General features: G+C 40.0%; 2 protein-coding genes and 1 long non-coding RNA gene across 3 annotated transcripts in view; 2 read left to right on the top strand and 1 right to left on the bottom strand.

Moving 5' to 3' along the window:
• The window catches only part of LOC145447667 (uncharacterized), a 75,111-nt gene that overhangs the window by 36,443 nt on the left and 10,679 nt on the right, over window positions 1-27,989 (top strand). Inside the window, exons 13-25 of the mRNA XM_080325927.1 lie at window positions 5,225-5,367; window positions 8,522-8,612; window positions 9,149-9,285; window positions 9,498-9,588; window positions 9,810-9,946; window positions 13,839-13,929; window positions 16,930-17,084; window positions 18,383-18,473; window positions 19,868-19,995; window positions 20,458-20,493; window positions 20,552-20,710; window positions 20,775-20,877; window positions 22,150-22,196. Of these exons, the coding sequence (XP_080182053.1) occupies window positions 5,225-5,367; window positions 8,522-8,612; window positions 9,149-9,285; window positions 9,498-9,588; window positions 9,810-9,946; window positions 13,839-13,929; window positions 16,930-17,084; window positions 18,383-18,473; window positions 19,868-19,995; window positions 20,458-20,493; window positions 20,552-20,710; window positions 20,775-20,877; window positions 22,150-22,196 (1,409 nt within the window). The remainder of the gene's footprint in view (window positions 1-5,224; window positions 5,368-8,521; window positions 8,613-9,148; window positions 9,286-9,497; window positions 9,589-9,809; window positions 9,947-13,838; window positions 13,930-16,929; window positions 17,085-18,382; window positions 18,474-19,867; window positions 19,996-20,457; window positions 20,494-20,551; window positions 20,711-20,774; window positions 20,878-22,149; window positions 22,197-27,989) is intronic.
• Window positions 75-4,210, top strand: LOC145438056 (uncharacterized). Its single transcript, XM_080315436.1, has 7 exons — window positions 75-634; window positions 895-1,003; window positions 1,739-1,936; window positions 2,007-2,213; window positions 2,271-2,400; window positions 2,473-2,543; window positions 3,555-4,210. Exons 1-7 carry the CDS (start codon window positions 75-77, stop codon window positions 3,813-3,815), a joined length of 1,536 nt encoding a protein of 511 aa, XP_080171562.1. The 3' UTR covers window positions 3,816-4,210.
• Window positions 11,730-13,461, bottom strand: LOC145447676 (uncharacterized). Its single transcript, XR_013917678.1, has 2 exons — window positions 12,418-13,461; window positions 11,730-11,932 (listed from the first exon to the last, which is right to left on the bottom strand). It is a non-coding gene; the product is annotated as an uncharacterized LOC145447676 (long non-coding RNA).

The following is a 27,989-nucleotide window of genomic DNA, read 5'->3' as shown; positions in this document are numbered from 1 at the left end:
AATGGCGAAACCAGCCAGTTTTGTGGTGGTGCAGGTTTTTTACGTTTTAGTTTCTCCGTTTATTGCAACTTAGGATGAGTCTGTGGCTGTGTCCGACCGAATGTTGCGATGGTGTAGAGTCGTTTCCCAATAGGAGGTCCTTATTATCTCACCTGAGGCGGTTCCACCGAAACGAAAGTAACTTCCTGTGCAAAATTGACTGCTGCAACCGGACGTTTGGTACGTACAAGAGTTATGAGGTACATGTTTATCGAATGCACAAAGAAGTACTAGAAAATTCAACAAAAACGACAGACAGCAATAGTCAACTTGAAGTGCCTGCTGCTGAGAATGCAGGTAATGATGATGGACAATTGATGAATGAAAGTGAAAGCGGTACTGATACCTCTTCGAAAGAAGTTGCAAAAAGAATTGAAAGTTTTGAAGACAGTTTCTTTTTATTTACGTTGCGATGCCGGGAAGAATTCACTTTACCAAAGTCGACATTTCGGGATATAATGCTGAATGTTTTGGATATACTTCCTGCTTATCTGCACAACGAGGTGGAAAAACTGGAGTCAAAAAGCGACTTGAGGCCAAGATTAAGAAGAGCAATTGTGGACCATCTGTTCCACGATCTAACGAAACACTTTGGGTATGTATTGGCTGTTAAAGTGATCTATATTCTAGTGCAGCGTTTTTCAACGTGTGGGGTGGGTCACAAAGGGTATAATTTTGGGCCCTGCACACAATCTGGTCGGTTCTATTACTTCCTTATTCACAGACTAACGCTTTGTGACAACCATAGTCCTATGTACTCACGATATACTGAATGAAAATACTGGAGATGACCCGATCCCAATTTTGGTGCATTCAGCTTCTTGACTATGTAACGTTCGTCCACTTTTCATTCAGACTTGACGGGCCACCGTATACAAGAACTCCGGCATGTACAGCTCTAGTGCAAGAATATAAAGTTCTGAGATCAAGCTTGGCAGATGAAGATCATTATCTTCCTGCATGGGTGAGTTTTGAAGCTTGAAGTATGGTAGTGCTACACCAGGGATGGGAAAACTACGGCCCGCGGGCCGCATGCGGCCCGCAACACCGTTCTGTGCGGCCCGCGAGAGTCTAAAGAAACTTTTTTAAATATTGATAAAATGCGCACAAAAAAATCGAATTAATGCAGGGACTTGATTAAATTTTTCTTAGTATATTTCACCACGATAATTCTAAGACAGTGGTTCTCAAACTGGTGGGCACGCCCGTGGGGGCGTGCAAGCATCTGAATGGGGGCGCGAAGCTGAGCTCGACTGAAAAAAATTATTGCTCTGTATTTAGTCTCAATTACATATTTTAAAATCTCTCATCCACAGTCGTAACCTTCCATGCCATCAAACTACCCGTTAGGTTTTTTAGCATCCTGGGTGGATGCGTTTTGTGAGATGACGATAAGGGGGCGCGAAATCATTCACCATCATAAGGAGGGGGGCGTGTCTTAAAAAGTTTGAGAACCACTGATCTAAGGTAGATACTTAATATCACAGCGGGATTGCTGCAACGAGATTGACATAATTTGGATCACCAGTGGGATTTCAGATTGACCACTTCATTTTTAATTATTTCAGTGATGTGCTTATAAAAAACGATTCGGGTAGATTCGTTGTGTGTATGCGTAGAATCTACATTCTACACATAGTAAAAGATCAAAAGTTTGCCCACCCCTGTGCTACACTCTCTAAAATCCGTAACATTTTAGCACGATTGGAAAAAGAAACTCGATAACGAAATTTTTAACGAACGTCGGAAAGTAGAAAATCCAGACGATCCGGTTCTCATCGCAAATAGAATAAAGTATGGAAGACCTGGTCCACGGAGACGGCTCCATACTGAAGAATCCGACACGAGCAGCCCTCGATGCAAGAAACCCCGAAGTTCTGGTCTTCCTGCTAACGAAGTAGGAAATTACTATTTTCGTGACTTGTCGGTCGGGAACCGCTGATTCATATATTAATTAAAAATTTCAGGTCGGAGAATCTTCGAACAATGAGGAAAGCTTCGCCGAACATAAGTCAATCATATTATCGGAATCAAGTTCATCTAACCCAGCCAAGGCAAAGCTTATGAAAGCAATGAAAGTCACTTTCAAAAGGCGTCGGTTAGATATAGAAGACAGGAACATGCCAACTGCTGACATTCTTGTGGAGTATCCCCTTCTCAGAAATTCATATTGGGTAAGAAGCAATATCATTGGTTTGATTTCTGTTTAACGGTCACTGATAATGTTTCAGCTATTGGAAGAAATGAAGCTGATTAACAATGGTCTAGATATTCTGGACAAGATCAAAGAAAATAAATTCTCCAAGCATGCAAGAAGAATCAAGTGGGATCTCTTGTCAGCCGACATTGTAGATGTGATAGGTACAATGCTTTGAAAATACAAATTATTGGACAACTCAAAATATGAATTTGTGTTTTTTTCATATTCTGCAGAACTCAATTGGATGCTCGGTATACCTTCAATGTTCAACGAATCCTATGACAAATTCTTGGTTATAAACAAGGTTAGTACCAAGTACATGTCGACATTGCATTTCTATAAAATATACTTTACTGCGCTGATAATAGGCTCACAGCTAGATATGTCAGTATAAGTCGGTGGCGGCTAACCCATGGCTTGCGAGATGGTTGTGTATGGCCCTCGAGGTAATTCTCGAAACATCGGGTAAAATAGCAAGGCCTGCCAAAATTTGATTGGTCTGACCGCGAAATTTGATGATGACTAAAAAATCAGTTCCGACGCATTGGCGTATTTAGGGGCCAGCCACATTTATCGCAGATTTTCGTATATGACCATTAAGTAGAATATCTTGCAGCAGATTTATTCGACTAGATATTTTTCTTGGCACTTCGCATGATTTATTGTCACTCGATTTTTTGCATTTAGTATTGGAGCCCTCCTGAAAATTATATATACGCATCACTTACAGAATTGAGTCCAAATATATATTCGCAATTAGGAGATAACGTTGTGTCGTCCAACATGCGACTTCGCTTGTGTGCTCGCAGCGAGATCGTCGACGATGAAACTTTGCACAATAGGACGGAGGGATGTTCACCGAAACCTTCGATATTGCTATATCTAAACGCCGAATAATCATGTCCTTGCAAAATGAACCCAGTGGTATACAAAGGCAACCCTCAATATTTGCAAGTAACATATTTATTTATCGAATTCATTCGTTGTTTTTGAAAATATTTCCCACCTAGTGACATGAATGCCCACAGAGTTCTCATGACATAATGTAAAATGTAAGTCTTATTTTTAATGTTACCTAATTCGGTTGGCTCCTATCGGACGACTTAAGAAAGGTCATTAACATTCAAGTGGCCCACTCAATGGTTCCCAAATCTCTTGTGTCCCTTTGGCTGAAAAGGTACCCCTGGTATAAGTGCTGTCATAGTCATAATTTTGACCTAATACATCAGCCATTATTACTCTGATAGTATTATTGGCTATATAAGTTATACTCTCTTTGCCTTTCAGTATACAGTTGTGTGCCCTCTTTTTTCAGGATAATCCAGAATCACCGCACCCAGTCATACATCTTGACACTCGACAAACCAAGTGGACGGTGCACTTCGACGGGCTAGTGATAAATGACGTAGTAGATTTCACACATGCTTTAGCTCTCATCCTGTCAATACATTGGGTATTCAATATCCAGTTCGCACGTGGTGTGGATAAGACTCTACATTTCTTGTCCATCTGCATTGCAAAAATCAAAGGGCTGCATATGCCGTCTGCGGTCGCTTCAATGTGTGAAACAAATTGATTTGCAGTTTTTAAATTCATTTGATCATTGATATACAATGGTAAGTGTCAATAGTTTTGCTTTTTTGGGAGTGCTGAAGTAGATTTGGCCTCAAGTGATTATATTTTCAGCATACTTCATTACTTGACAATTCTGACGTTGTGAAGTAGAAAATAGATTTGTACTGGACCTAATGATACTTTAGGAACTACATGAGTGCTTGTCAAGCCATTTGAGCTGCACTCCTGTGGAGCATGCTTGGTCTGCTGCAGGCTAAGTCATGCAAATATTTTTTGCACAATTTCTTTTTATACATGCTGCTGTTGATTTTCATACTGTGCTTGAGCCTATGCTGTATATTTCCTGCTGATCTGCTGCTGTTAATCGGCTTTAAATAAATGAGCCTTTTCGCTATAGTTTTGTGAACAATCATGGCCGCCGAATGCATTGGGTCTTTCTGCCAGTACAAGTGTAAGATTTGGGTATAACAAGAGAGGGAAAAAGAGAGTTACAAGATATAGCTTGTACTGAGCTTACTAGATTTAGCTTGTAGAGCTTGTAACGAATTACAAGAAAAATACTGTAAACTAGTAATCGATCACAAGAAAAATACTGTAAACTAATAATCGAATATACCATATTTTTTCCTGTAAATTTACAAGAATAATTTTTACAGTGTAGGCAGGACAGAACTTCTTGCTCTTTTAGATTCTAATAATATTAGCAAGAGTGATACATATATGTAAGCTACTTTATTTGCAGCTCAGTGAATTGATCGACAAACACCGGGGTGGGCTGTCGAACAAGTGGACACCCTAATAGATATCGAAGACCAATTCCAATCCATGTCTGTCCGATACAAAATGGACGTCACCTTCAAGCGCATTATTGAAGAGCGACAGTTCTTTGGACCCACATGGCTCGATGTTTCCCACAAGTGCGACGGTCGAAGCCGATTTCTCGAAAATCAACTGGGAGAAAGGTCTCTACCGGGCGTCACCCACTGATTTTTCTTTGGAGGGTATTCTCCAGGCCAAAGACTTTGTGACGAAAGTATTAGAAAGTTAGATCAAGATCACTGATGATGTCGATGTGTTGAAGAACATGAATACATGATAATAACATACTTTCGGTGAAGTTTTCTATGTAATATTAGGGCTAAAAACACATTCATTTCTTATTTTTGGAGATTCTCCAAAAATAAAATTTGAAAACATCCAAAACTAAGCTATTTTTGTTATTTTTGGAGAAATCCAAAAATAAACAGGCCTGATCATAATCCAATATTTCGCTATTTGGTTTTGAATTCAACTTCGTTGTATTTCCCTTAGCCTCCTTGTAGCTCTTGATAAGTGCACGCGAACAATTCTTTGAGCTAGTAATGGTATATTATGAATGTAAGCTGTATTACTATATCTGAATATATGCAGTGATGGATCGGACGAGCCCTCCGTAAAGAGCTATCACGCAAGAGACGATCACACTGCTACGATATGCGTCGGGAAGAGCGGAAAATCATCCGTATGCGTTTTACAGCCGCACCTCGTGCCACATTTTGATACGTTTTGTTCTGGTAAGATGACTGCAGAGCTGATGACGACAGTACGCAAGTAATTCCCCGGTCGTTGTTCTGTGAGTCGTCGCGCAAAGCTATTTTTAATGGTGTTTGTCGGAAGTGTAAGCTAAGAACACCGTTAATGTAATTACCGTAAATCCCGACGGATACCTTGGAAATATGATTACATGGGGGATAAGTGCGTAACACGCCAACAAATGTGGTGCGGCTGTTATAACGCTAATGTTTCCACCAAAATTGGCATAGCGAGTCTAAAACGGTTTTGCAGTTGACGGTCAACAAACTGCCGTTTTTATGAGTAGCTCAAGATCTAGTTCTAGTAGCTAATCTTAAAAAGTGATTATATCTAGTCCTAGGTCCAGTGTTGTGCTGTGTTATGTTGGTGTATCAATTGCTTCCTCAGATCAATCACTAATGACTAGAGCGATTTTTTTACATGTCACAATTAGTCAAAATCCTTTTTAAAATTGTAGCGTCAGGACAAAATATTGTCAAAATTGTTTACAAATTCAATATCTTTTTGCAACCTGTAATTCGTTTGTATAGTAGATGATTGCACTGTAAACATTCGACATCTTGTAGCCTACGTTATAGGTTTACCATTGTCTTATTGTAAACCATAAACGGTAAAATGAAACGAATTGGTGGACATGGCGTTATCCTTGACGTACCGCAATATTCCAACTGAAACAAGACTTCGTGGGGATTGGTTTTCATATCAAGAAGCGCATAATGAACTATTTTGATGTAGACAACATTATCAGAATGAAGCAACGCGGTTGTTGTTGTTTATTAAACAGAAAAATTGACGGCCTTTTGCACCACGTTCATTGAGCAGTACACAAATAAAGGAGGTAACACGAAATAATGATCAATAGCACAAAGATCAATAGCAAGCAACACGGCGTGTCACCAGCAGTGTACGCAAAACTTTAGTGTTCCCAGCCATCAACTGTTGCTGTTGAACGTTCTTTCTCCATTCATGGCTAAGGACAAACAGTTTCTACACGAGGATGTAGGAAAGTATCTTTCGTTGTACTGCAACAAATTTTATTTATTTCCACCATGATGAGTGATGTAACTACTGGAATTCCTTAGGTCCAGATTTCGTAAAGACGAAGTTTTTTCATGTCGAAATGTGTCACTTTTCAAGTCAAAAAGTTTTTTCAGTGTTTTCATTATTCATCGTAGCTTCAGAAATTTCCAACCAGACATGAAGATGAGTAGTAAAATTATCCCAAAATTTTGTGCGAAGCACCTAATTTACACACACGAGTACTGAATTTTATCAAATTCAGGTTTTTTAATGTCAAAAATGTAAAAAATTTGATTTTTAGGTCCAAATCGTCCATTTTTTAGGTAAAGAAGAAATCGACCTACTAACGGCGTATAGACCGGAACCTGAATCATCGGAATCGAAACCCCTCCTATATCAAACATGAAACCGCGTCCTATTGATATTCCGATTCATTATTTAATATTGCTTACCTAATTTGCAATTCACTAATTTGTATTAATTGCTTTGGATTTTAATATATACTTTGTTGCATTTTAGTTAGTTAGTTAGGAGATTTTAAAGTTTGTTTGTTTTAGTTTTAATTCTAGTTGCTGGTTTCTAAAAGTGAGTATTTCTGGTTCTAGTTCCGTATTTTGAAAATCCAGTAGCTCATGCAAATATAAGATGTGTGGCAATCCATAGGATTGGGAAACAACTTCGACTTCGACTATATTGAACTCCGCTTATTTTGTGTAGCGTATCACCCGGAAAACGTTTTATTCGATCAAAACTTTCACGAAAAAAACTCCGCCTGATTCGGACGATGCGATGCTTAATCCGGACAAATTCTCGCTATTTCTATAGTTTGGATATGCCGAAATATAACGAGAACTCCGTTCGTTGTAACACGAGATGAAGGAATATGTTGAAACAAGGGCGATCCATGCAGTAGGCCCTACTAATCGAAATGAACTAATATAGAGGGCTGTGACAGATTCACAGCATCTTTGCGCCATATTGTTGAACAGGATGACTATGCTGTTGAAGAAAATGCGGCACCATCATATGGTTATTCAAATTTCACCTGACGCCATACTTCAACCAAGGCTGCAACGTAAACGTATAACGGCCCTTGGAATCATGGTTTATTTGTGGATTTAGCCTTCAATTGGCGATGATAGCTGCTCCATGAATAATTTTCTGCCGTGCCAAAATATGAGTCCACTCTGTCCATAGCTAGGGTTGCATTTAAAACAAACGGTGATTTAAAACACTTTGTTAAAACATGTTTTAAACAGCGTTTTAAAAAACGGTTTTAAAAGAAATTATGTTTTTTTAAGTTGTAAAATGATGTCATAATTGTGTAAATATTTTACACAAAACATGTTATATGAGCTTACTGACAATTACCACCCGATCTAGCCAACCTATATCGATATGGGATGGTTGGAACCCTCAAAATGGTCGGTTCAACAGCAATAGTACATATATTTTGGGAGGAGCTATTTTTACCCTATATTTTCAATTGTCAATGTCAATCCACTATCACTTCACAATTAAATATCCGTGACGTCATGCCTTGAAAAAAAAACATAAAAATCAATAAAAACATGTTTTAAATTAGGGTCTTGTTTTTAACATGCTTGTTTTAAATTGATATTTGTTTTAAATGCAACCCTATCCATTACACAGTATACAGTCCATGTTAAATCGCTTGATCTCGAAATATTGTAGCTACTACTAACTTAAAGGTATAAATCCCGTACGTTGTATGCGATCAGTGTCACTTACTGCAGTATAGCGCAGCTGCAATTCCTTTATTACGCACCAGTACAGTATTTTACCACATCACCTACATTTATGCATGGCTATGAAACGAACGAATGATTTTCCGACAAATTCTTCCAAAAGTGATCGGAACCAAAATGTCCGAATTATTCGCAGTACACAGAAAATATTTAGTTGCTAATCTACTGAAGTCGATAATCTATAGCGATATGCCGAACCTGGTCCACTCTGTTTATCAGCAACAACAGGCTATTTCTATTGGTTAAAGTGAGTGAAGGTATATCAATCAAAGACACGTAAATCCATTTCTCTTTGAATTCGAAAGGAAGTTACGCTGCATCAACTGGGATCGCCATTGTATTTCAGGTAGGTCGTGTCGACCGAATCAGTTTCCTTGTTCGGACGGATCGCAATGCATTCCGGCGCATTTATTTTGCAATGGACAGGCTGATTGCTGGTAAGTGTTATCGTTGAAAACGTCACATTTCGACTGTTCTCAATTAATGAGATAAGTTTCTACCAAATGCGATACGTATTCAAGTGGCCTTATTTCACAGTCTATTTCTACAGCTTTTGAATCAGATCTCAGAACAGTTGCGAAGCAATATAGATCATTGCATAATGATGCATATTGCTATCATTTTATGAGTGAAATAGTATACCCTCGAAGATTATTCGTTAATTAATGGCCCGTACCAATTTAGAGTGTTGAAAAATAAGTTAAATATGCTAGTATGACAGTACGAGAGAGCTACAAAATAAAATTGTAGGGATATTTTGTCCATCATATATCATAAGGAATGATACTATTTATATATATATATTATATTTATATATTTATTCATATATTTAGAGTTATATTCTGTCTATAGCTTTCACCAACGAGAATCTTGCACCCGACTTGAGTGCATATCGGGACAGCTACATGACACAATAGCGTTCATCATTATTCGAACATCGTAAAAGGTCTACCCTTCGCAATTGTTTACACAGGGATAAATCTGATGAACCTCCGTTGAGGAAATCCAGCGTTATATACGGCAGTAATATGACCTTTTGTAGAGGCCGAAGCTTTGGACTAATCTGCGTAATACCACAGCACCTACCATACGAAGACAAGATATGTGAAGGTAATATTTTCTTTCACACGAAAAAGTTTTATGTCGCTATGTCGGCGAGGTGAAAGATTCTCATGCAAAACATATAGCGATTTAAGTTACCTGGTAATAAACTCGTGGAATTCGATATTTAACTCCTTGAGTCAGCGGCATGTATCGCGAAAGGCTGCGATATCATCATTATAATATATAACGTAGCATTTAGCGCAAGTTTGTGAACACAGGAACTTCATGCCGAGATTATGAAATACCGTGCTTCGACAATACGAGCTGCATACCGGAGAGAGATTTTTGCGATGGTGTGAAAAATTGCCGGTAAGTGTTCCAAGAACACTGATAATCGAGTGTTTTCTTTTCACCAAACATCATAATCCACAGGGTTGGTCAACAAGTGAGCATGCGATATAATGATAAATGACGCATTTGAGCGCACGACACGTTAGCAATGACTTATTGGAAGTAATTGTTTGCTTACAAGAATCCTGGAAAGCAATGACCCAATTTGAGCATCGGCGATTAAAGACAAATTCGTTCAGGGATAACTCGGATGAACAATATATGGACACCCGCATCCAGTACAATTCCAATGTATCATTCTGTCGCAGAGGAAGTGGCATGTTACATCGAGTGTGCAAAGCGTTGCCGAAAATACACCGAGTCAAATACTGCGAAGGTAACAACTCACAATTTTAGAGTTATTAATATTAATATGGATCCGGAAGAGAGTAAACATCCACTAACCTGAATTGAGAAGGAATATCTCCAGCCAAATCAAGTTTCGAAGGCTATCCATTGCAGGTACCTCTATACACCAGGGGTCTCGAACTCAAATGTGATCGCGGGCCAATTTCCGAGTTTTTGGTGGGGCGGGCCGCAGTATCAATAGTAAGGTTATTCAATGTATAATTTCCAAGTAGGTCTTATTTGACGGAACGTTCCAGACTGGAATTTCACAAACACCGTGAAAATGTAATTTATAATCGCCCTATTCACGCTTGGCACGAAAAATATCGAATTCTAAATATTTTAATAACATTGTTATAGTGCTGGGCATAATTTGTCAAAATAATGAGTCATACACTGTGCGAGAGGACAAGTGCATCATGGCCCGACGCGTTATAACATTGGAGGCAGTGGACATTTGACGTGCCACCATTTTAAAGAGAACATTTTAGAATTTCCCAAAGATTGATCTGGTAGCAGACCATTTGTCAATAACAACTTGAATATAATAATTATTGTGGCATAGTATTAGCAGTGTTTCCTAAGGTGTTTAGCGATGGTACCCCTAGTACTTTCAATATGATGCCTCTTACCCCTATTCATTTTCAACACTATTTCCCATGGTACCTATATTAAAATAAACACCTCTATTCACGTAAAATCGCGCGTAGCGTGACGAATATTTTTCAGTTGACTATATTGGCCGAGAAAATAGTACGTTTCTTGTGGCTTTGCAAAATAACCTTGAGCTCTAGATAACATATAAGCCTAATTTCGCAATACATCTCGTACCCCTTGACGTGGTGCTCTATACTCCGATGGGGTTCATGGAGCCCGGTTTAAGACCACTGAAATAGGGAAATGTACAATCGACGAAAAGTCCAATGACTTTACAGCTGTGGAGCGTACTACTACCTTACTCGCCACTGGCGATAATTACACAGATTAAGAGAACATATATCAACCACGATGTAGCTAACTATAGTCCTACACTATGGAGGCGACAGAATGTCAATGGATTCCATAGTGACCTCATTAGATAGCTCCTACGCCACGCAGAGCAAGCTACGACCTTCTGATATATTACTAGTCCCCATAATAGTTTGATCTTTGATAGTTCGTTGTGTCCGTGGTCGTACCAAGTCACGGCGTTCTGAGTCACAAGTCCTATGATTTTAACGTTGGACCAGACTCAAATCGAGTTATTTTTATTTTATCACCCAGTGATTCAGAATTCGAGTAATTTTACGAGCGGTCTCGCCCAAGTACAAACATAATTCTCAGTCACGAATCATTGACGGGTCATGTTTTATCATCGTGAACTAGAAACGTGACATAATAGCTGACTTCCACCGCATGGTACACTGAAAAAAAGATTTACCTCGATTTACCGCGAAATGTCTGGAAGCAGGGTGGCCAGCCACTTGGCAGTAATATAACATTACCGTCACTCAATGTAAATTCAACTTACAACCGTCCGGTAATCTAACTTTACATGCCAGACTGTAATGTTACAGTCACCTCTTGTATATTCAATCTACATTTTCTTCTGTGTACATTTACCACCGAGACTGTAATTTTACCGCCTTACCTACCTACAACAACCCTACATGCTGTCCTTGTAAATCAGATTACATGCCAGCTTGTAAATTCACGTCTCAGCCTACATCCATACCTATCCCAAAGCAACGCGATGCCAAAATACCGCAAAAGTTTCTTCACCCTCTCAAGGCGACATTAGGACAACTGTATATTCATTCATGATTCACGATGAAAAAGTATTGCTGCTGGAGGTATAATTCTTGTTTAGGAGGCATGCAAATATAGCACGAGTGGTCCCAAGAAAAGGTGAATTAATTCCAACGCCGGATAAACTTCCAATTGTTTCTTTTTCTCGTCTTCATTCCTTCTGTGTGACTAGTATCTTGCAGTTCCACTAAAAATAATTCATGCGTAAATCGCTATACTAAGCCAAGTTGCTAACCTAGACATGACTTATAAAGACTAAGACAAATAGGCTTAACAAAAATATAACAAGTTTTGAAGTACCGGTACTGGTACATTGTGAGTTGACGACTCCTCACTTCACATGATATAGCAGAGATTCATGACTTTAATGATCAATGTATTGAAAGAAAACGTGCCTCATTTGATGCGGCATGTGAGCCAAACATATCGAGCAGTGGATGAAAACATATCTAAGCTATGACCCGATAAATGTCAATAACAAGCTAACAGTTTCAACTACTCCGCGGCAGAGTATGTGGTGTCGCAGGTCATTATACAAGTCGACTAATATCCCAAAATAGAACTGAGAATGGGGCGACTGAAATATTTAAATCATGAAACCAAAGTCATCCGGGTGGTGTGCACAGTCGTAGATATTCACGGTAACTAATACTATACAGTAGGCTACTGTACCTTTTACGATGCGCATCCCATTCATCAGTCCTGAGAATCTTCAACGAAAGTCTCTACTTTCTTCAATCACAAGTCACAAGCTTCGCACCGTCAGCCTTTGCATGCCCAAAGCTCAATATTAATGGCCGACCAGTCGGCTACTCGGCTCGACACGCAGACGACTTTGAAATAAGTGATATTCATCCGCTCACATATGCCACCAATAATATTTACTGTCCACGTTATAATGTTCAATCCAGGTTGGTTTTTCATACAGAAACATCTATCAACACCTATAGTCCCTTTCTTTTGCATCTAATTTCGTATATATTGATATTTATTGCTCCACGTGTTGTTCCCTACTTACTTACCTAACCGGACGCTATTTGTGATGTCACAGTTGACTGTTGGTTGTTTACTACGAATCTCAGAAAAACCTGCAACGCGCAACTTAAGGTAACCTATTATAGGTCGCCTTGTCCGCCATTAAGAAATGGTCAACTGAGCCTGCTGCTGTGGTGATATTTCTAATTTCAAGAATAAGATTATATATCCTAAACTGATTTTTGTAACTCATTAGCCCTATCTGTTACAACAAATCTAACCGCCGAGACCGACCGTGTAGCCATAGCCTTATAATATAATGTATATCTATGGTGTAACTACATTGTCAGCTGCTTCTTGCACCCAACTATGCGCTATACCGAAATTGGTACTAGGGTTAACCAGTTCCGTGTGACCTAATCCTGTCTCGCGAACGAGGTTGAATCAGGTCAAATCGCAACGAGAATGATATCACAGTGACATGCACTTCCACGTATCCACTGGTTGCTGGGGCTTGGAAGCTAATCAATTTTGCTAATAGCTTGGTAAAATGCCGTAGCGAGTAACTGTCAGTAACCTTGCGAAGAAATTCTGGTAACTTGACTTAGGAGCTAAATTAATGTAATATTACATATCAAAATGTAAAATGACAAACTACACGCTGCTATTAGCTGCGACCGGTAATTCGTTGTAAAATTTACAGAAATTTCTTTGTAAATCTACCAGATTTTTTTGTGTGTAGCTTTTGAAAGTGACGTGATAATGAAGTTAGATGAATTTTCTGGTTTTCTGAGTAGTTTTTAGGTGAACTTTAAGTTCTCAAATTGAAAAAGGATATGTGGAAGTTAAATATATTGTCGAATACTTGAAGATCCAAAATGCCGGCATTTTATTCTTCGTGGTCGCGAAAATAGGGACATATTTGAAATTTCCACATTTCTCATATTGTTGTGACGTCATAAAGGAATGGTACCCGCGCACTCGACGCGACTCGAAGCCTAATGCGAGTTCAAAATCGAATCATTCAGGTACTCTGTTTTTCCCCGCCCTAGGGTTAAGGCAAAGCTGGTCGTAGGGAGCGCAAACGCTCGTTAGTCAACTTGCGTATTTTGGTTCAGGTTCATCATGTCATTCCGACGAATACTCTTGTGACTATGGGGCGACGTGTATGCGGAGGAGATATTTCTGTGACGGAATGACTCACTGCAAGTACGTATTCCCGAATATGATATTAAAATACTCGTGTATGGAAAACTGCGATAATTTCACATAGGCGAAATATATATTGCCTAATCTATACCGCGATCACGTTACATTGCTATTTCTGTGTTCATTCTTCCCCAGATTGGTATATTCGTTACCGAATTTCCGATTTGCCAGGGTCTTGTAGAACACTGCTAACGCGGATGGACTGACCAGGCTGAGCGTATTTGAATATCCAACCCGTTGGTGTTGCAGCTTGCTTTGAAACGTGCCACTTAGCCACCTCACCGATCAGGTTGAGATGTCTTGAGCAGCCTCTAAATCAGTGGTTCTCAACCTTTTTGTCCTCGCGGACCCCTTTCGGCCGTCAGGGAGCGCCGCGGACCCCCTCAAGTTTTCGTTTAAATTTAGCTCAATTATCGCGCAACCGTGATATGATGTCTGCAAAATTTAACTGTGGGATATTGATAAACACCAGCAAAATGGCCTATCTTATAGATATTATCATACATTATGTAGAAATTGCAGTGATAAATAGCAACAAATTGACTGATCCTATAAATAATATCATACATTATGTGGAAAGTGTATCAATTTTTATTATTTCAAAGCGAATATTTCAGGTACATTTATTGAAATTTATGGTCATGTCTTGAAACCCGCGCTTCTGATTTGCTGTAAACGAGTGCTGAAAATCCACTTCCTCAAAGACAGGTGGCGGTGAATGTAATATTAACTCGTAACGCTTCCGACGACACCGTATAAGGCTCCAAAATTTAGAAACAGTTTTTTGAGTGAAAGTCCAGCCTAGCCATTCCTATCTAGCAGATCAACTTGCAATTATACTTGAATAGTGGTTAGGTATACAGAAGAAAATGGATCAAAAATTTCCATTTCTTGCGACTGCTGACTATATTACTGAGACTGCCAACTTACAAACATCTCGAAGTCACCGTGATTGATCTTACTCAGCACCGTAACTGCCGCACCCCAAACCCCCCAATTGGGGGGGGCCCGAGCTCGACGGGGGCCCAAAATTATTTCGTGAATTAGCAAAAATCATAGAGTATTTTTTGAAAATTTATGCAATTTTTCAAAATTTTTTCGCGCTGCGCGCGAATTCACGTAGCCGTTTATCATTCCTGTTGGGTATTGGGCCATTACCGCGACACGACCCACCAAGACATACAATCAAGTTTTAGGCCATATAACATGCGACTCCAAGAAGTGTGCCAGAACGATTGGCAGCGAGAAAAGGTCTATGCCCTTATGCAGATCAAAGACTTCGTTATATATACAAAATACATATAGGTTAAATTGTCCATAGGCGCCTAAATGACTGGCGCCGAATGTTTCTGTCTTTGCAATCTGAACCTCACAAGACAAATACCATCCCGCTGGGAAAAATTTTATGCCAGTGCAGAAATACCAATTTTAAATCGTGTGCTTCTCTTAGTTTAGAAGCCTACGTTTGGGCGGTTCTATATTTTTTGATATAGCAGACTTGAAGTCACGAAATAACATCATGTAACGAAGTCATATCAACGGTTCCGCCCGCCCGAAGATGTTTAATCATTATTTACGGGCCCTCCCGTTTTCAAGACACTTCACTCAGCTCTACCGGTAAATCTCATTACGTGAGTAGAGAGGACAATAAATTGATAGCATATTATATATGCAGTCGCCGATCTGATTTACCGATTTTATCATAAATTATCGAAAATTTTCGCGCTTCGCGCTGGTTCTCAATACCGTACGGGTAATTTCGTGACAAACGCGAACAACGTGATGGGGGGGGGGTCGTTTTATCACCCTATGGGAGCCCAACACCCACGTTTTGGGGGCCTGACGAGGTGCTGTTTCGTTCCTGCCAACGGGTATACGCCCGAAGATTTTTAATTATTATTGAGTGGTCCTACCTTTTCAAACACACCTCACTCAGCTCTACCGGCAAATCTGATTACGTGAGTAGAGAGGACAATATATTGATAGCATATTATATATGCAGTCGCCGATCTGATTGACCGATTTTATCATAAATTATCGAAAATTTTCGCGCTTCGCGCTGGCTCACTATACAGTACGGGTAATTTCGTGACAAACGCAAACAACGTGATGGAGGGGGTCGTTTTATCACCCTATGGGAGCCCAAGACCCACGTTTTTGGGGGCCTGACGAGGTGCTGTTTTGTTCCTGCCAACGGGTATACGCCCGAAGATGTTTAATTATTATTGAGTGGTCCTACCTTTTTAAACACACCTCACTCAGCTCTACCGGCAAATCTGATTACGTGAGCAGAGAGAAGATAAAAATTGATAGCAATGTATGCAATTCCCGATCATACTGACCGATGAAATCATGTATTCTAGAAATTTTGCGCGCTTCGCGCGCTTAGGCGACAAAAGCTGTCGCACTAAAGAAACTCCCAATGAATATGATGAATAGTGGTAAACAGTGTATCGGCGGAGGGGGGTCTGGGGGGCCCAAGATCAAAGTTTTGGGGGGGGGGGGCCTGACGAAGTGCTGTTACGGCCCTGATCTTACTAGTCTGACTTTATATTTTAGAGAAGACCCCGATAAAACATCTTCAAATAGCAATATATGTTTGTATCATTAGGCTGCTGTAAATTTATCAATAAAAATGAGTTTGTATAGTATGATGCTTCATTTCCGATGGCCATTTTTGTTATGTGAGTCGTGAAGTTTTACCAGTTATGAAGCGAATCTGTCTCGTGATTTACCTTATTGAAAAAATACAAATTAGTCTATTAATCATTTTTTAAATTTGGAGGTCTCGCGGACCCCCTGAAAATGCTTCGTGGACCCCCACGGGTCCGCAGACCCCCGGTTGAGAACCACTGCTCTAAATATTTACCAGTGACGCTTCGACCTCGACCGGAGTCTAGGGTCAACAGATACCTACACTATGTTTAGCAATTAAATCATGTATACATATATATATATATATAGCATAAAGCTACAATCAATCGTTTTCTACTTGGTCAGGGATGGTACGGATGAGAAGCCACTGCGAGATGAAGGTATTGGTAGCAATGCTACATTTTGCCGCATGAAATGGAGAAATGACGGCTATAACTTCAAACGTTCAATATGCCAATTGCCAGCGAATCTAGTACCTTACAAGAACGAAATGTGTGAAGGTAAGGATGTCGACTAAATATTTATCGTCTTGTTCTCCACGATTAGAATTCATTCGTGTAGCAATTTCCACTTGGCTTCAAAGTGCGACCACGGTCCCGCTTGCAGCCGGGAAGATCAATTCCTGGGTCTTGAAATGAGGCTAGGACTTTTCGCAAGTGGCGTATCCATAGGTTAATGCCTAAATTGTTTATCCTTTTCGTATTGTGACATGATTATAGCTGGTCGCTACTTCTCCGGGCCCGCATAGTAAGAGATATGTCAGCGACTTTAAAGGCTATGATAAGAGTGACTTTTAGTATGAAGGAAGGGTGCTACAAATGTTTTGCCAGATATCTAAAATCACCTATACCCACCAGGATATGTGCGACCGGCAGCGTGCACACAAAACTGCCCAAACATAATTTTTCTGTTGTTTGAGTATACTTTGTTTCGATGTTTACAAAATACTGATGAAATCGTCTGAATGGGCCATACTGACGGTTGTCATGCATTTGATGCTGATAATTGTTCCGAACTGAAATAATACACAATTTAGCCAAGTGCGCCAGACAAATGTGTATAAGACGCACACGTCAATGTTATCCACCCAACCTTTGATAGCAATCGAATGCTAATGAGTCGTTACGTGTTCTACACTGATTAACAGGATCGTCACCGGATTTATATCAGGGAGCCCTGGCTTATACGAGGGCTTGTATTCATTTTAATTCAAATATCACCGTAACGTATATTTCACATTACGCCCCATGGTTTCTTACTAGCAGCATACGTGTGACGCGCTAAAGCCCCATGTTCAGCAGTACGACACATATATATGTGTCGCGGTGTAACATATATTTGACATTTATATCGGGTTACCAAACCTGCTCTAATGAGGATTCGTCGTTTTTTTCAAGGAGGTGAAAATATCTTCAATTTTGGCATTTCGTCCACCTTAACAGCTTTTAAAGCTAGGATAATGGATAGAGTCCACCGAAAATCAGGATAAATGACGTAAAATAAGTAATAAAGACGTTCGAGCGTGTCCTTCGGGAGTCAAATGAAAGTGACAGCCTTTTTTTAAGTCAACAGCACATAATAAGTGTAAAAAGTGGGTAAACCGGGAATCGAGTCGAAGTGATGACCCTCTTTTTAGGCAAAACAACCAGATTTCCGGTACATATCACAAAATCGGCTGTTTTCAATGCAGGTTTTCAATGCAGGTCAAATAACTTTTAAGATTTGGTACAAGTGTACCCCTTTCCCGATTTCAAAATATGGTAACCTACTTCATAAAATGACACTTCTGTCCTTGCAGGCTCAGAATGTACGTCGAACGAATTTGCCTGTGCCAACGGAGCGCTTTGCATTTTAGAATACAAGTTTTGCGATGGAACTGCAGATTGCGAGTGGGTATTAGCTGTAGGAACGTCGACACCATTATTTCAATGATAATTCGAACTTGCGTCGCTAAATGCGGTTACGAATTCAGACCTTAATTCTCGATTTAAGTCTGACGCAAGCCGTGTACAAAGTATTAAGTTACAAGCAATACAATTGGAAAGGTTGTCAAAGTAGTCAGCATTGGTCCTCAAGTAGAATTCGAAGAAGCATCAAAAATTTCAACTCGATTACAATCAGAATTACCGAATTCCAAAAGATGTCCAAACCGTTTCAAGTAAAAAAGTAAAAGGTCTTGAAAGTAATCAACTAATTAGCTACCAAGTAGTTTGGGGGAGCGAGTGGCACAGAGGGTTAAGCGCCTGCGTCACGACACCAACGCCATTCGGAGACTTATCTAGACGCCTCATTGCTATCCTGGCTGCGGTGTATGAAATAGCGAAGGAAGGGGAGCTGAGCCAAAAAGTCGGCTGCAAAGACTCTAAATACGGAGGCACGAAAAACGAGAACGGCCGATGATGGGTCGCTCGACCATGGAAATCGTCCATAATATGACGAAAAATACCACGAAGACACGGATATTAATGAAATTACCGTGCTGGGCGAGAGTGACGTTATAGGTGATGAGCGTCAATGTTGCGAACAAAAATAAAACAAAAGGCTACGTGGGGTTCGAAGGTTCTCATACTTTTGTCAGTTTGATTTGTTTTATTTTATTCACAACATTGGCGCTTATCGCCTATAAGGTTATTTGCGCCCAACACGGTAATTGCAGTAACATCAATATATTTGCAGTCTTGCTTTCTTTTTCTGGTATTTAGCGGTCCTCTTTACAGAGTTCGACTCTCTCCTCCTCTGGGCTTTTCAAGGCGTTGTAAATACAGAGGGATCGACGATGAGGAGACCAGATAAGCCTCCGACACATAGAAACATGGCAGAACCGAGACTCGAATCAGCAACTATTTAACCAACCAACCATCCAACCAAATTTAAAATCTAAGTAATTTTTCCCGAAACCAGCAGATCGGGTGAAATTGTTCTACAACGTATCTACTTGGAAAGTAGTGCATGGGGACAAAACGTAGGCGAGAAATTCGGTAAAGTAGAACTACTCTGTTACTGCCCGTCTCTGTCTACTTCTAAAGGATTCTACTCTGGATACAACGGACTTTCCATACAAAGGCACTGTTGGTATCATAGCTGGCTTGATTTCTGATGATGGAATTACATTACGACCGCATGTTCCCTTTTTGTCAATAAAATTTGTTTGTGACTGACCAGCATCGAATAGAACAAAATAAATGATATAATGTTTAAAAATCTGTTCAATCTCAGCAAACATACTGCTACATCAGGGAGCGTATCTCTTTTTATGATTCACGTTTATCTGCTCTATTTGCAGTGACGGGAGCGACGAAGTAACCGTTTCAGACGCAACAAATATGTCGGACAGACTATGCCCTCGCAATGGAAGACAGTGTTTGATACCGATTTCCAATATATGCGATGGAGTTCCATTTTGCGACTTCGGTAGGTGTATGGAGGCATTTACATGCGTCGCATGTGCAGTACGTTTCGTGATCGGTAGGCTGTAAGTTCGGTCGATCTAGCCTGGTTCCCTTGATAGGTAGTAAAGAATGGCATGGGCAGGAAAATAGTGTTCTGATTGACTATTTGGCCCCTTTATAACTCCGAACGCCACGAAAAGAAACCGTCTTTCTTCAGTATTAGAGTGCCTCAGAGGCGGTCAAGATATTCATCATTGTTACATAAATAGAAGTAGAAGAAACGCCATATCTCTATATACCCAATTATAAGTAAAAGTAGGCGCAAGTTGTGTCTTGAAAAAGCCAAGAAATGGGCCGTTCTATAAGTCGGCATTACGGAATCCAAATAAAGATAGCCAGCCTTTTAAAGATGAGCGTTGCAGTCGAACACACACAATGAATACCACAAACCCAACAACAAAATGGTGGATTTATTTATATACAGATATCGACGAGTGCCTCTGTGGAGAAAACAAGAATTGTAGGTAGCATTCATTCGAATTTGTATATGTTATTAACGTTTCCATGTCTTATATCAGACTATTCGGACAACAACTGTTTCCGTTGCTTGACTGATCCACTCGTGGTTCTACCGATTTCGAAGTTATGTAACGGTGAATTCGACTGTCGTGACCTCACTGACGAATGTCTCTGTTCGCCGACAATTCGACCAAAACTGTGTGAAAAATTCGTTTGGGGTATGCTCTGTCTTCCCAATTCAATTATTTTTATGTGATGAAAATATTTGTGCTTAATCCACAGAATCGAACGAAACTGGATATATACGACTGCCGTCAATGAAATGCGATGGTGAGGAGTATACGTCTAGAAAACTGATTGGCGCCTGGAAAGTCTGCGATGGCAGGTACGCTACAAAAGAATGACCATCGACCAATGACAATTATTGCGGAAAGCAGCGATTAATGTAGTTACTGACCATGGTATCATTATGTGAACTTATGGTACTTACAGTGTGGTCCATGCGCTTGTAACATCAATTTGCAGAATGCGTAAGTAGCTGTTTTGAATGATGAAACGAGCCTACATGCTCAGGTAGGAGGAGGGAGTTATTCATGCTGTTCATTACAATAAAATCGTCGGCGTGCTGGATATGCCCGAACATATATTGATCGTTATACGATGCTTTCTTCTAACGGCCAAGATAAAAAAAATCCAAATGAGTTCAGTTAAATACCTTCGGGTAATCACATACGGCCAATACCTGTCGTGTTCGTACATTCACCATTGAGAGTAATTGATTGTGTTGATAAATCTCGGCATTACGGCTGTTTGTTATTTCATTTATTAATAATCCCACGTCACATTGAAAAAGGTCAATAACGGGATTATTTAACCGCGAACGAATGGAGAAGCATAGAAATTTGAATGGACAAATTTGAGTCGATAATTTGTATTCGTTACGAGCAGTAAATAGCGTCAAGGAGCCATTAGATCGACAGGCCTGCAGCAGACACTCACAACTTTTCCCGCGTGATGACAAGTTTGAATATATAATTCGAAACAAATATTATTCAATCAACATCCAGATAATCGATGATGCTAACATTTCATTTACTGCAGGTGCAGCAGAATGATCTCGATTCATCCATTACTGTTTCAGCCTACAAAATGCTAAAAGTTGCAACTATTTCGAAAGAGATAGATTTGGAGAATTGGGTGACAGTCGTTGGAAATCTGGCTTATATGACTTCTTTATTCTGCGTTAACACGGGAAAGAAGACTAAATATAATTTCGAACGGAAATCACGAGTACGAACAACGCATGTAATAGCCTACTCATCACACAGTTAAAAATATTGGGCTAGGTTGAGCAAATCCGAGCAAGAACGCGACCACGAAGGTTTGCACGAACGCCGACGACAATAGTATCGCGAATTCGCAATGAACATGTAATATGTTACCATCATTGAAGAGTCATTAGTACGGTTTCACAAAAGTGCGAATATGTGCTTGGATACAGGAAAATTCATTATAGAGACGTTCACGGCATCACAAGCCAACCACATGGCTTGTATCCATGATGGTTGTCTCACCTCAGCGTTAGGCATGTGACTCTAAGAAGGCAATTGACTGGGGAACATCACAGATATCAGTAAATTAAAATTTTTGTGCACAGGTGGGATTGTCCTAAACGTGAAGACGAGGAATATTGTCAGCTAACAGGTATGTCACATTCTTTTTTCACGGTAAAAGGACATGCACGATATATGTATATTGTGTAGACGCGTAATCGCAACCGCGGACAGCCGGTATGAACGCCCTAATCCCAGATAGATATTGGTTGATGGTTAAAATAAGTGGGATCGTGACGGCCGATGACAATGTCTAATTGGAGCACCGGAATTGTGCAATTCACTGAAAAAATGCATCCAATACACCAGGGGTCGGGAACCTTTTTTGTGCGAAGAGCCATATTGGCCCTATTTTTTTTCATTTTAACTCCCAAAGAGCCATACATGCCAATCAACTGCTACGCCACAATGGACATTTCGTGACGTCATGATAGCACTTATGCACTTATTCGAACTCACTACATGTGATCCGTACTGTACACCACATTTTCTCTGTAAAAACTGGTATTTATTGTTAGAAACTGAAGCTCGAATCGAAAGGTAAAGCACAGACGGGTCAAGCCTCACCATTGCAAACGCAATTCATCTCTAATAGCTTAGAATTTATTATAACTGATAATTACCAAATGTAACTGTCACATTGATACCGAAAATCTATATACTGATCGACTTCTCAATTCTCAAAGTCTTCGGCGGTAACATGACTCTGCGCTACACGCGCACATTTTACCCCGGAGATACTTACCAATCAAGAACGTGGATAGCTATGGCGTTGTTTGTAATTCGAGTTTGTAATTGTGAATGTTACGTCCACGACAGTTCATTTCGCGCCGTGGATCAGGACGACAATGTGTATTTGAAAACTGCGTTGTGATATTGGCGTCGCCATTTCTGCTACGCTCTTCGATTAATCAAGGTATCGCGCAATCCAAGATTTCGAATCGGGTACCTCTTATTCGCGAGGGATAATTGGTCGCCGGTGCGACAGTAACTAAAATTTGAGGATTTTGAAAAGATGAGGTCAGAGCCCCTACACCTGAAGACGGCACTGTCTTTACCGCTCAAAAACATATTTATACTGCCACGAGAATAATTATTCTGGTCGTGAGAAAAATCTAACAAGTCGCTGAAATATTGAACAATTCCGTACAAAAATTAATATTTGGCAAAGAGCCATATCTTATACCTAAAAGAGACATATATTACTCCACTGCACCACTGCACCACTGCAATACACGATATTGTTCATAAAATATTTGTTCCATGTGATGTTTTGATCATTGATTCGCAGTTCGATTTTCCAAATACTCAGATAGCACAGGAAGTGGTCAGTAACAAAGTACTTTTCTGCTACTACTGTATTGTTACTACTACTCCACTGTTGTAAGATCTAATTCTTTGGAGTACTCGCGTAAGTTGTGCATACTGGGTAATATTTTAGAACCTAGGTTTTTAATCTTTTCACACTGCGACCAAACTCTGAGTTTTGTTGGAATCTCGCGACTTATTTAATAATGCATTTATAATGTTAGTTTAGTACGTTTTTACGGTAAAATATGAAATACGCAGACAACAAGCGCTACGACGCATGTGTGACGCTTGCAATTTAAAATTGAGGAGCAATCGAGATTAACTGGTCCGACCAATTTGCGTAATACGTGCCTCGCTTATAGAACTTAGTACCAAACACAATGACTTTGGACACTCACAAACTACCCAGAGGAGATCGCGCGAAGCGTGAAGAAACTCTCTTGTTACAAGAAATTCAGCAAATACTACATACATAATAACAGATCGCTCGGGCGCAGTCGCGATTTAATTTTATATCCTTGGCGCAGGGCTCTAACCAAGTCTCATGGTTCCGAGCGACAAGTCAATCTCACTTTTATAGTTTTGACTCAAATGAAGTCGAATCATTTTCAATTCATCACCGAGTCCAGTCCGAATCCAAGTCAGCTCGTAGAGCAGGGATGTCAAACTCAACTGGCGTCCACCAGTCAAGTGATTCCAAGGCGTGACTTCAAAGTCAATGCCATTGTTTTTCACGTGTATACTTTATTAAAAATACCTAATTTATAGAATGGTATAGATAACTACATTAAATTACGCAACAACTTTATTACCAAACAATGGAATCGGAAGTAATACGAAGATTGACCGTTTATAATCAGCAAAAACTTGGCTCTAACGACGATATAAGCTGGAATATGTTTATACTTCTCTTGTTTCAGTCTTTCTCGGGCGGCAGTCCTGCGTATGCGTTGACAGCAATGCAAAAGACGTAACTGGAAAGGCGGGCGTATTATTTATTTGAGATTCGGGTTTCTCGGGAGACCACGAATCTTTGTCAGAAGTCAGATGTGATATGCGGCCACAGATATTTGAAGTCCATCTTTGTGTAACTATTACATCCCCGATGTAACCTGCATATAACGGTTTCGAATTGGTGTTTTCCAGAGGTGGTCAGTAACGAAGTACTTCTACTTTTTCGAAGTACTCAAGTAGTTTTCCTCTACTTCTGGTACTTACTCAAGTAGATCTGATTTCCGCTACTTCTACTTCGTAATATTTTGTGATCTACTTACTTACTTTTCGCTATTTTCAGTTTGTCAAGTAGAAGTAGTTCAATCCTCCAATCAGGTACTGTTTTCACGGAGCATCAACATTTAATTTTCATAAAAGTAGAGTAAAGCTCAGAATTTTCTTCGCGCTTCGCCCGCAGTGAATACGGAGTTACCAGTATGATTTTACGAAAGTATCGATGAATATAATTTAGGTAGCGGGTTGGCGTGATTCCGTTCACGCAGGGATATCTAGAACTAGATATCCCTGCGTTCACGACACATTGTCGCCCTTCGTCCATATGAAATAATTCATCACATATATGGCTCATCATATTGTTTGAAACTGATGTTTCGCAATCTGTCATTTACTTGTCATATCGTACTCTAGCAGGTCCATGGTACGTCCTAACCTGGAAAAGTGGACTCTGACTTTTTTGTTAGTTTTAGTTCTGTTTTAGCATACCGCCTTTGAAATTTTCTGGACTGAAGGCATGAAAAATGTGTTCTGCTTTTACAAGTAGTATTTATGTTTTATTTTCAATCCCCAGTATCATATATTTTGAGTTATAATTAATATCAGTTCTTTTGTCTGGATAAAATACATGTTGAAGTATAAAAGCAAGTGTAGTAATGCCTCTAATTTCCGGAAATAAAGCTACACAATATGGCATTTTTACGGTCTCCCATTTTTTTATTAACGTTTACTAAACGTGCAAAGTGTTTACGCCGTATCCTATACAATTTCTCCGTATTGCTCTTCGACTAAACTACGGACCTTATAATATGGGGGATGGCGCCATAACATGCTATTTTCTAAAACGTGCTGTTCGAGAAAACAGGATAAGTATCACATTTCCATAATAATACTATCATTTTCATCCTATGATGTGGACGAATGCTTATGCTATCGAGAATTGGATACCTGCTGGTATGGATCAATATGAATCAAGCTCGTCACCTTTCGCATAGCTCAATTTGCACCTTTTTACAATCCATATGAACGAATTAGGATCGTTTTCACAACTACTTACTTACTTGAGTACTTTTAAAGTCAGTAAATTCTACTTCTACTTCAAGTAGTTTTAGGTTGCTTATGGAAGAAGTACTTCTACTCATACTTGAGTAGATTTTTTCTTCGCTACTTCTACTTCTACTTGAGTAGCTTTCTTGACTACTTTGACCACCTCTGGTGTTTTTGCGTCTGTGAATAACTACGTTTTGGTCATTTTCTCCATAAAAATCTGACATCAGTGTTCACTTTTGGACCTTCCAGGATTGTGTGTCAATGTCAGCGACTCGTTCCTAATGGTGAACAGAAAGACATCTGAACACCGCTGCCTGATGGTTATAACGAGGCATATTAAAATGAACAATTGAACACACACAGCATTTTCTGCCTTGAGATAATTTTTAATAGGTGTATTTCCAGGGTCGTAATGACTCGAGTCGTGACTCGAGTCGGACGCGACTTGACTCGACTTGACTCGAGTCGTTTTCGGATAATATGGAAATGAATCGACTCGAGTCAATCTGTGTCTTGACTCGACTTGGACTCGAGTCATTGCGCATGACTCGAGACGCAGGCGGCCAAGACCAACATCTGATTGAAATTTCGAAGAATAGTAAAGTAATCCCACTAATGGGATTTCATCTATTGGTACTGGTCCCTGAAAATGCGACCAGAAACTGCTAAAAGTGATGAAAAGTAGTATATTATAAATGCGAACCACCATTCTATATTACCAAACAGAGTTATAAAAAGTGGGTTTAACAAGACATTACCAGCAAACTGAGCAGTCAACATAATGACTCAGACTCGACTCGAGTCATAATGCCGTCACTCGGACTCGACCCTCTTTTCGCTGACTTGGACTCGGACTTGACTCGGTGGTGAATTGAAAATGACTCGACTTGACTCGAGTCAAAACTATAAAACTGAGATTGACTTGTGACTCGGTGCCTTGTGACTTGGTTACAACCCTGTGCATTTCTCAATAATTGTTAGAGATGTGCTGGATGATACAGGCATTTCCTTAAGGAATACTCAGAATTGCTTCGCGTGCCGGATGAAATCGTCTGGCGAGCCGCATGTTTGATATCCCTGTAGTAGAGGGTCGAGTCCGAGTCAAAGTGTTTTGACTCGAGTCCGAGTCCAAGTCATTATGCTCACTATTCAGTCTTCAGTTCAATCCCGTGGAACCAAAATTTTCAACACTGCTCGAGTGATATAGTAATTTTCCCCGGTCTTAACAGTTTATGGCGTTATTTTTCAAGTTTGACTGATAGACGAAATACCAACAACGTGGTAACTTTACTATGCTTCGAAGTTACAATGAAATGCCTGTCTTGGCCGTCCCAGTCTCGGGTCATATGACTTGGTTCAAGTCATGCACAATGACTCGAGTACAAGTAAAGTTATTAGAAAAATTTATTCCAGTTGGACTCGAGTCATTACAACCCTTGTTGTTTTAGACCAGGGCCGGCCAACCCGTGGCCCGCGAGAAGGTTTTGAGTGGCCCGCGAGGTCATTTCCGCAATTTCTAATATCATCAAAAATGGATTGCATGCACAGATTGTGAACTTGCAAGGCGAACAAAAAATTTGATTAGTCTGGTCGCAACACTTGAGATGTGATGACTAAAATTTCAGTTCCGACGCATTGACAGATCCATCAGCCATTCACTTATTGGTATATCTTCGTACACCACAATAAAGCAGAATAATTTGCGATAGATTTATCAAAGGTAAAATTTTTCTACAAGCTTGGTGCAACATCTTGTCACTCGATTTCTTGCTTTTAATATTGTTGCTCATTTGTGAAAATGGAAAAATACCTAATGTATCAGATTGAGTCTAGCTATATTCGCGATTACGAGACAAAGTGTCGTTCAACATAGCCCATGCGACATTGCGTTTGCGCTCGCAGTCAGACCGCCGACTATGAAACCTAGGCACGAAATGATTGACGCATTTTGGTCGCAGCTTTCGATATCGCTATGTCCATGCGCCGAATAGCCCAGTCCTCACAAACTGAGCCCAGCGATATACAACAGGCCCGCAATATAGTCAAGTAACAATATTATTGAATTATGAACTTCGAAAATTTTTCGCGATTCGCGCGGCTAGTGGCCCGCGCAATAGTTCGTCAATCGAATGTGGCCCTTTGGCTGAAAAGGTTGGCCAGCCCTGTTTTAGACTATACGTCTACTTCTAATCGAACAGATATTTTGGAAAAACTTTTCAACTATTGCACTTTGAATCTTTGAAAGCTGAAAGTGGTCAAGGGGTAAGTTTGCGTCTCTTTTGAGAGTGAATTTGTC

The sequence above is a fragment of the Botryllus schlosseri genome, chromosome 1 (genome assembly GCF_051294905.1).
Source record: "Botryllus schlosseri isolate E-star chromosome 1, Bs_hap1, whole genome shotgun sequence".
Classification (NCBI taxonomy): domain Eukaryota; kingdom Metazoa; phylum Chordata; class Ascidiacea; order Stolidobranchia; family Styelidae; genus Botryllus; species Botryllus schlosseri.
The sequence above is the reverse complement of the archived record's forward strand: the minus strand, read 5'-3'. Positions and strand labels throughout refer to the sequence as shown.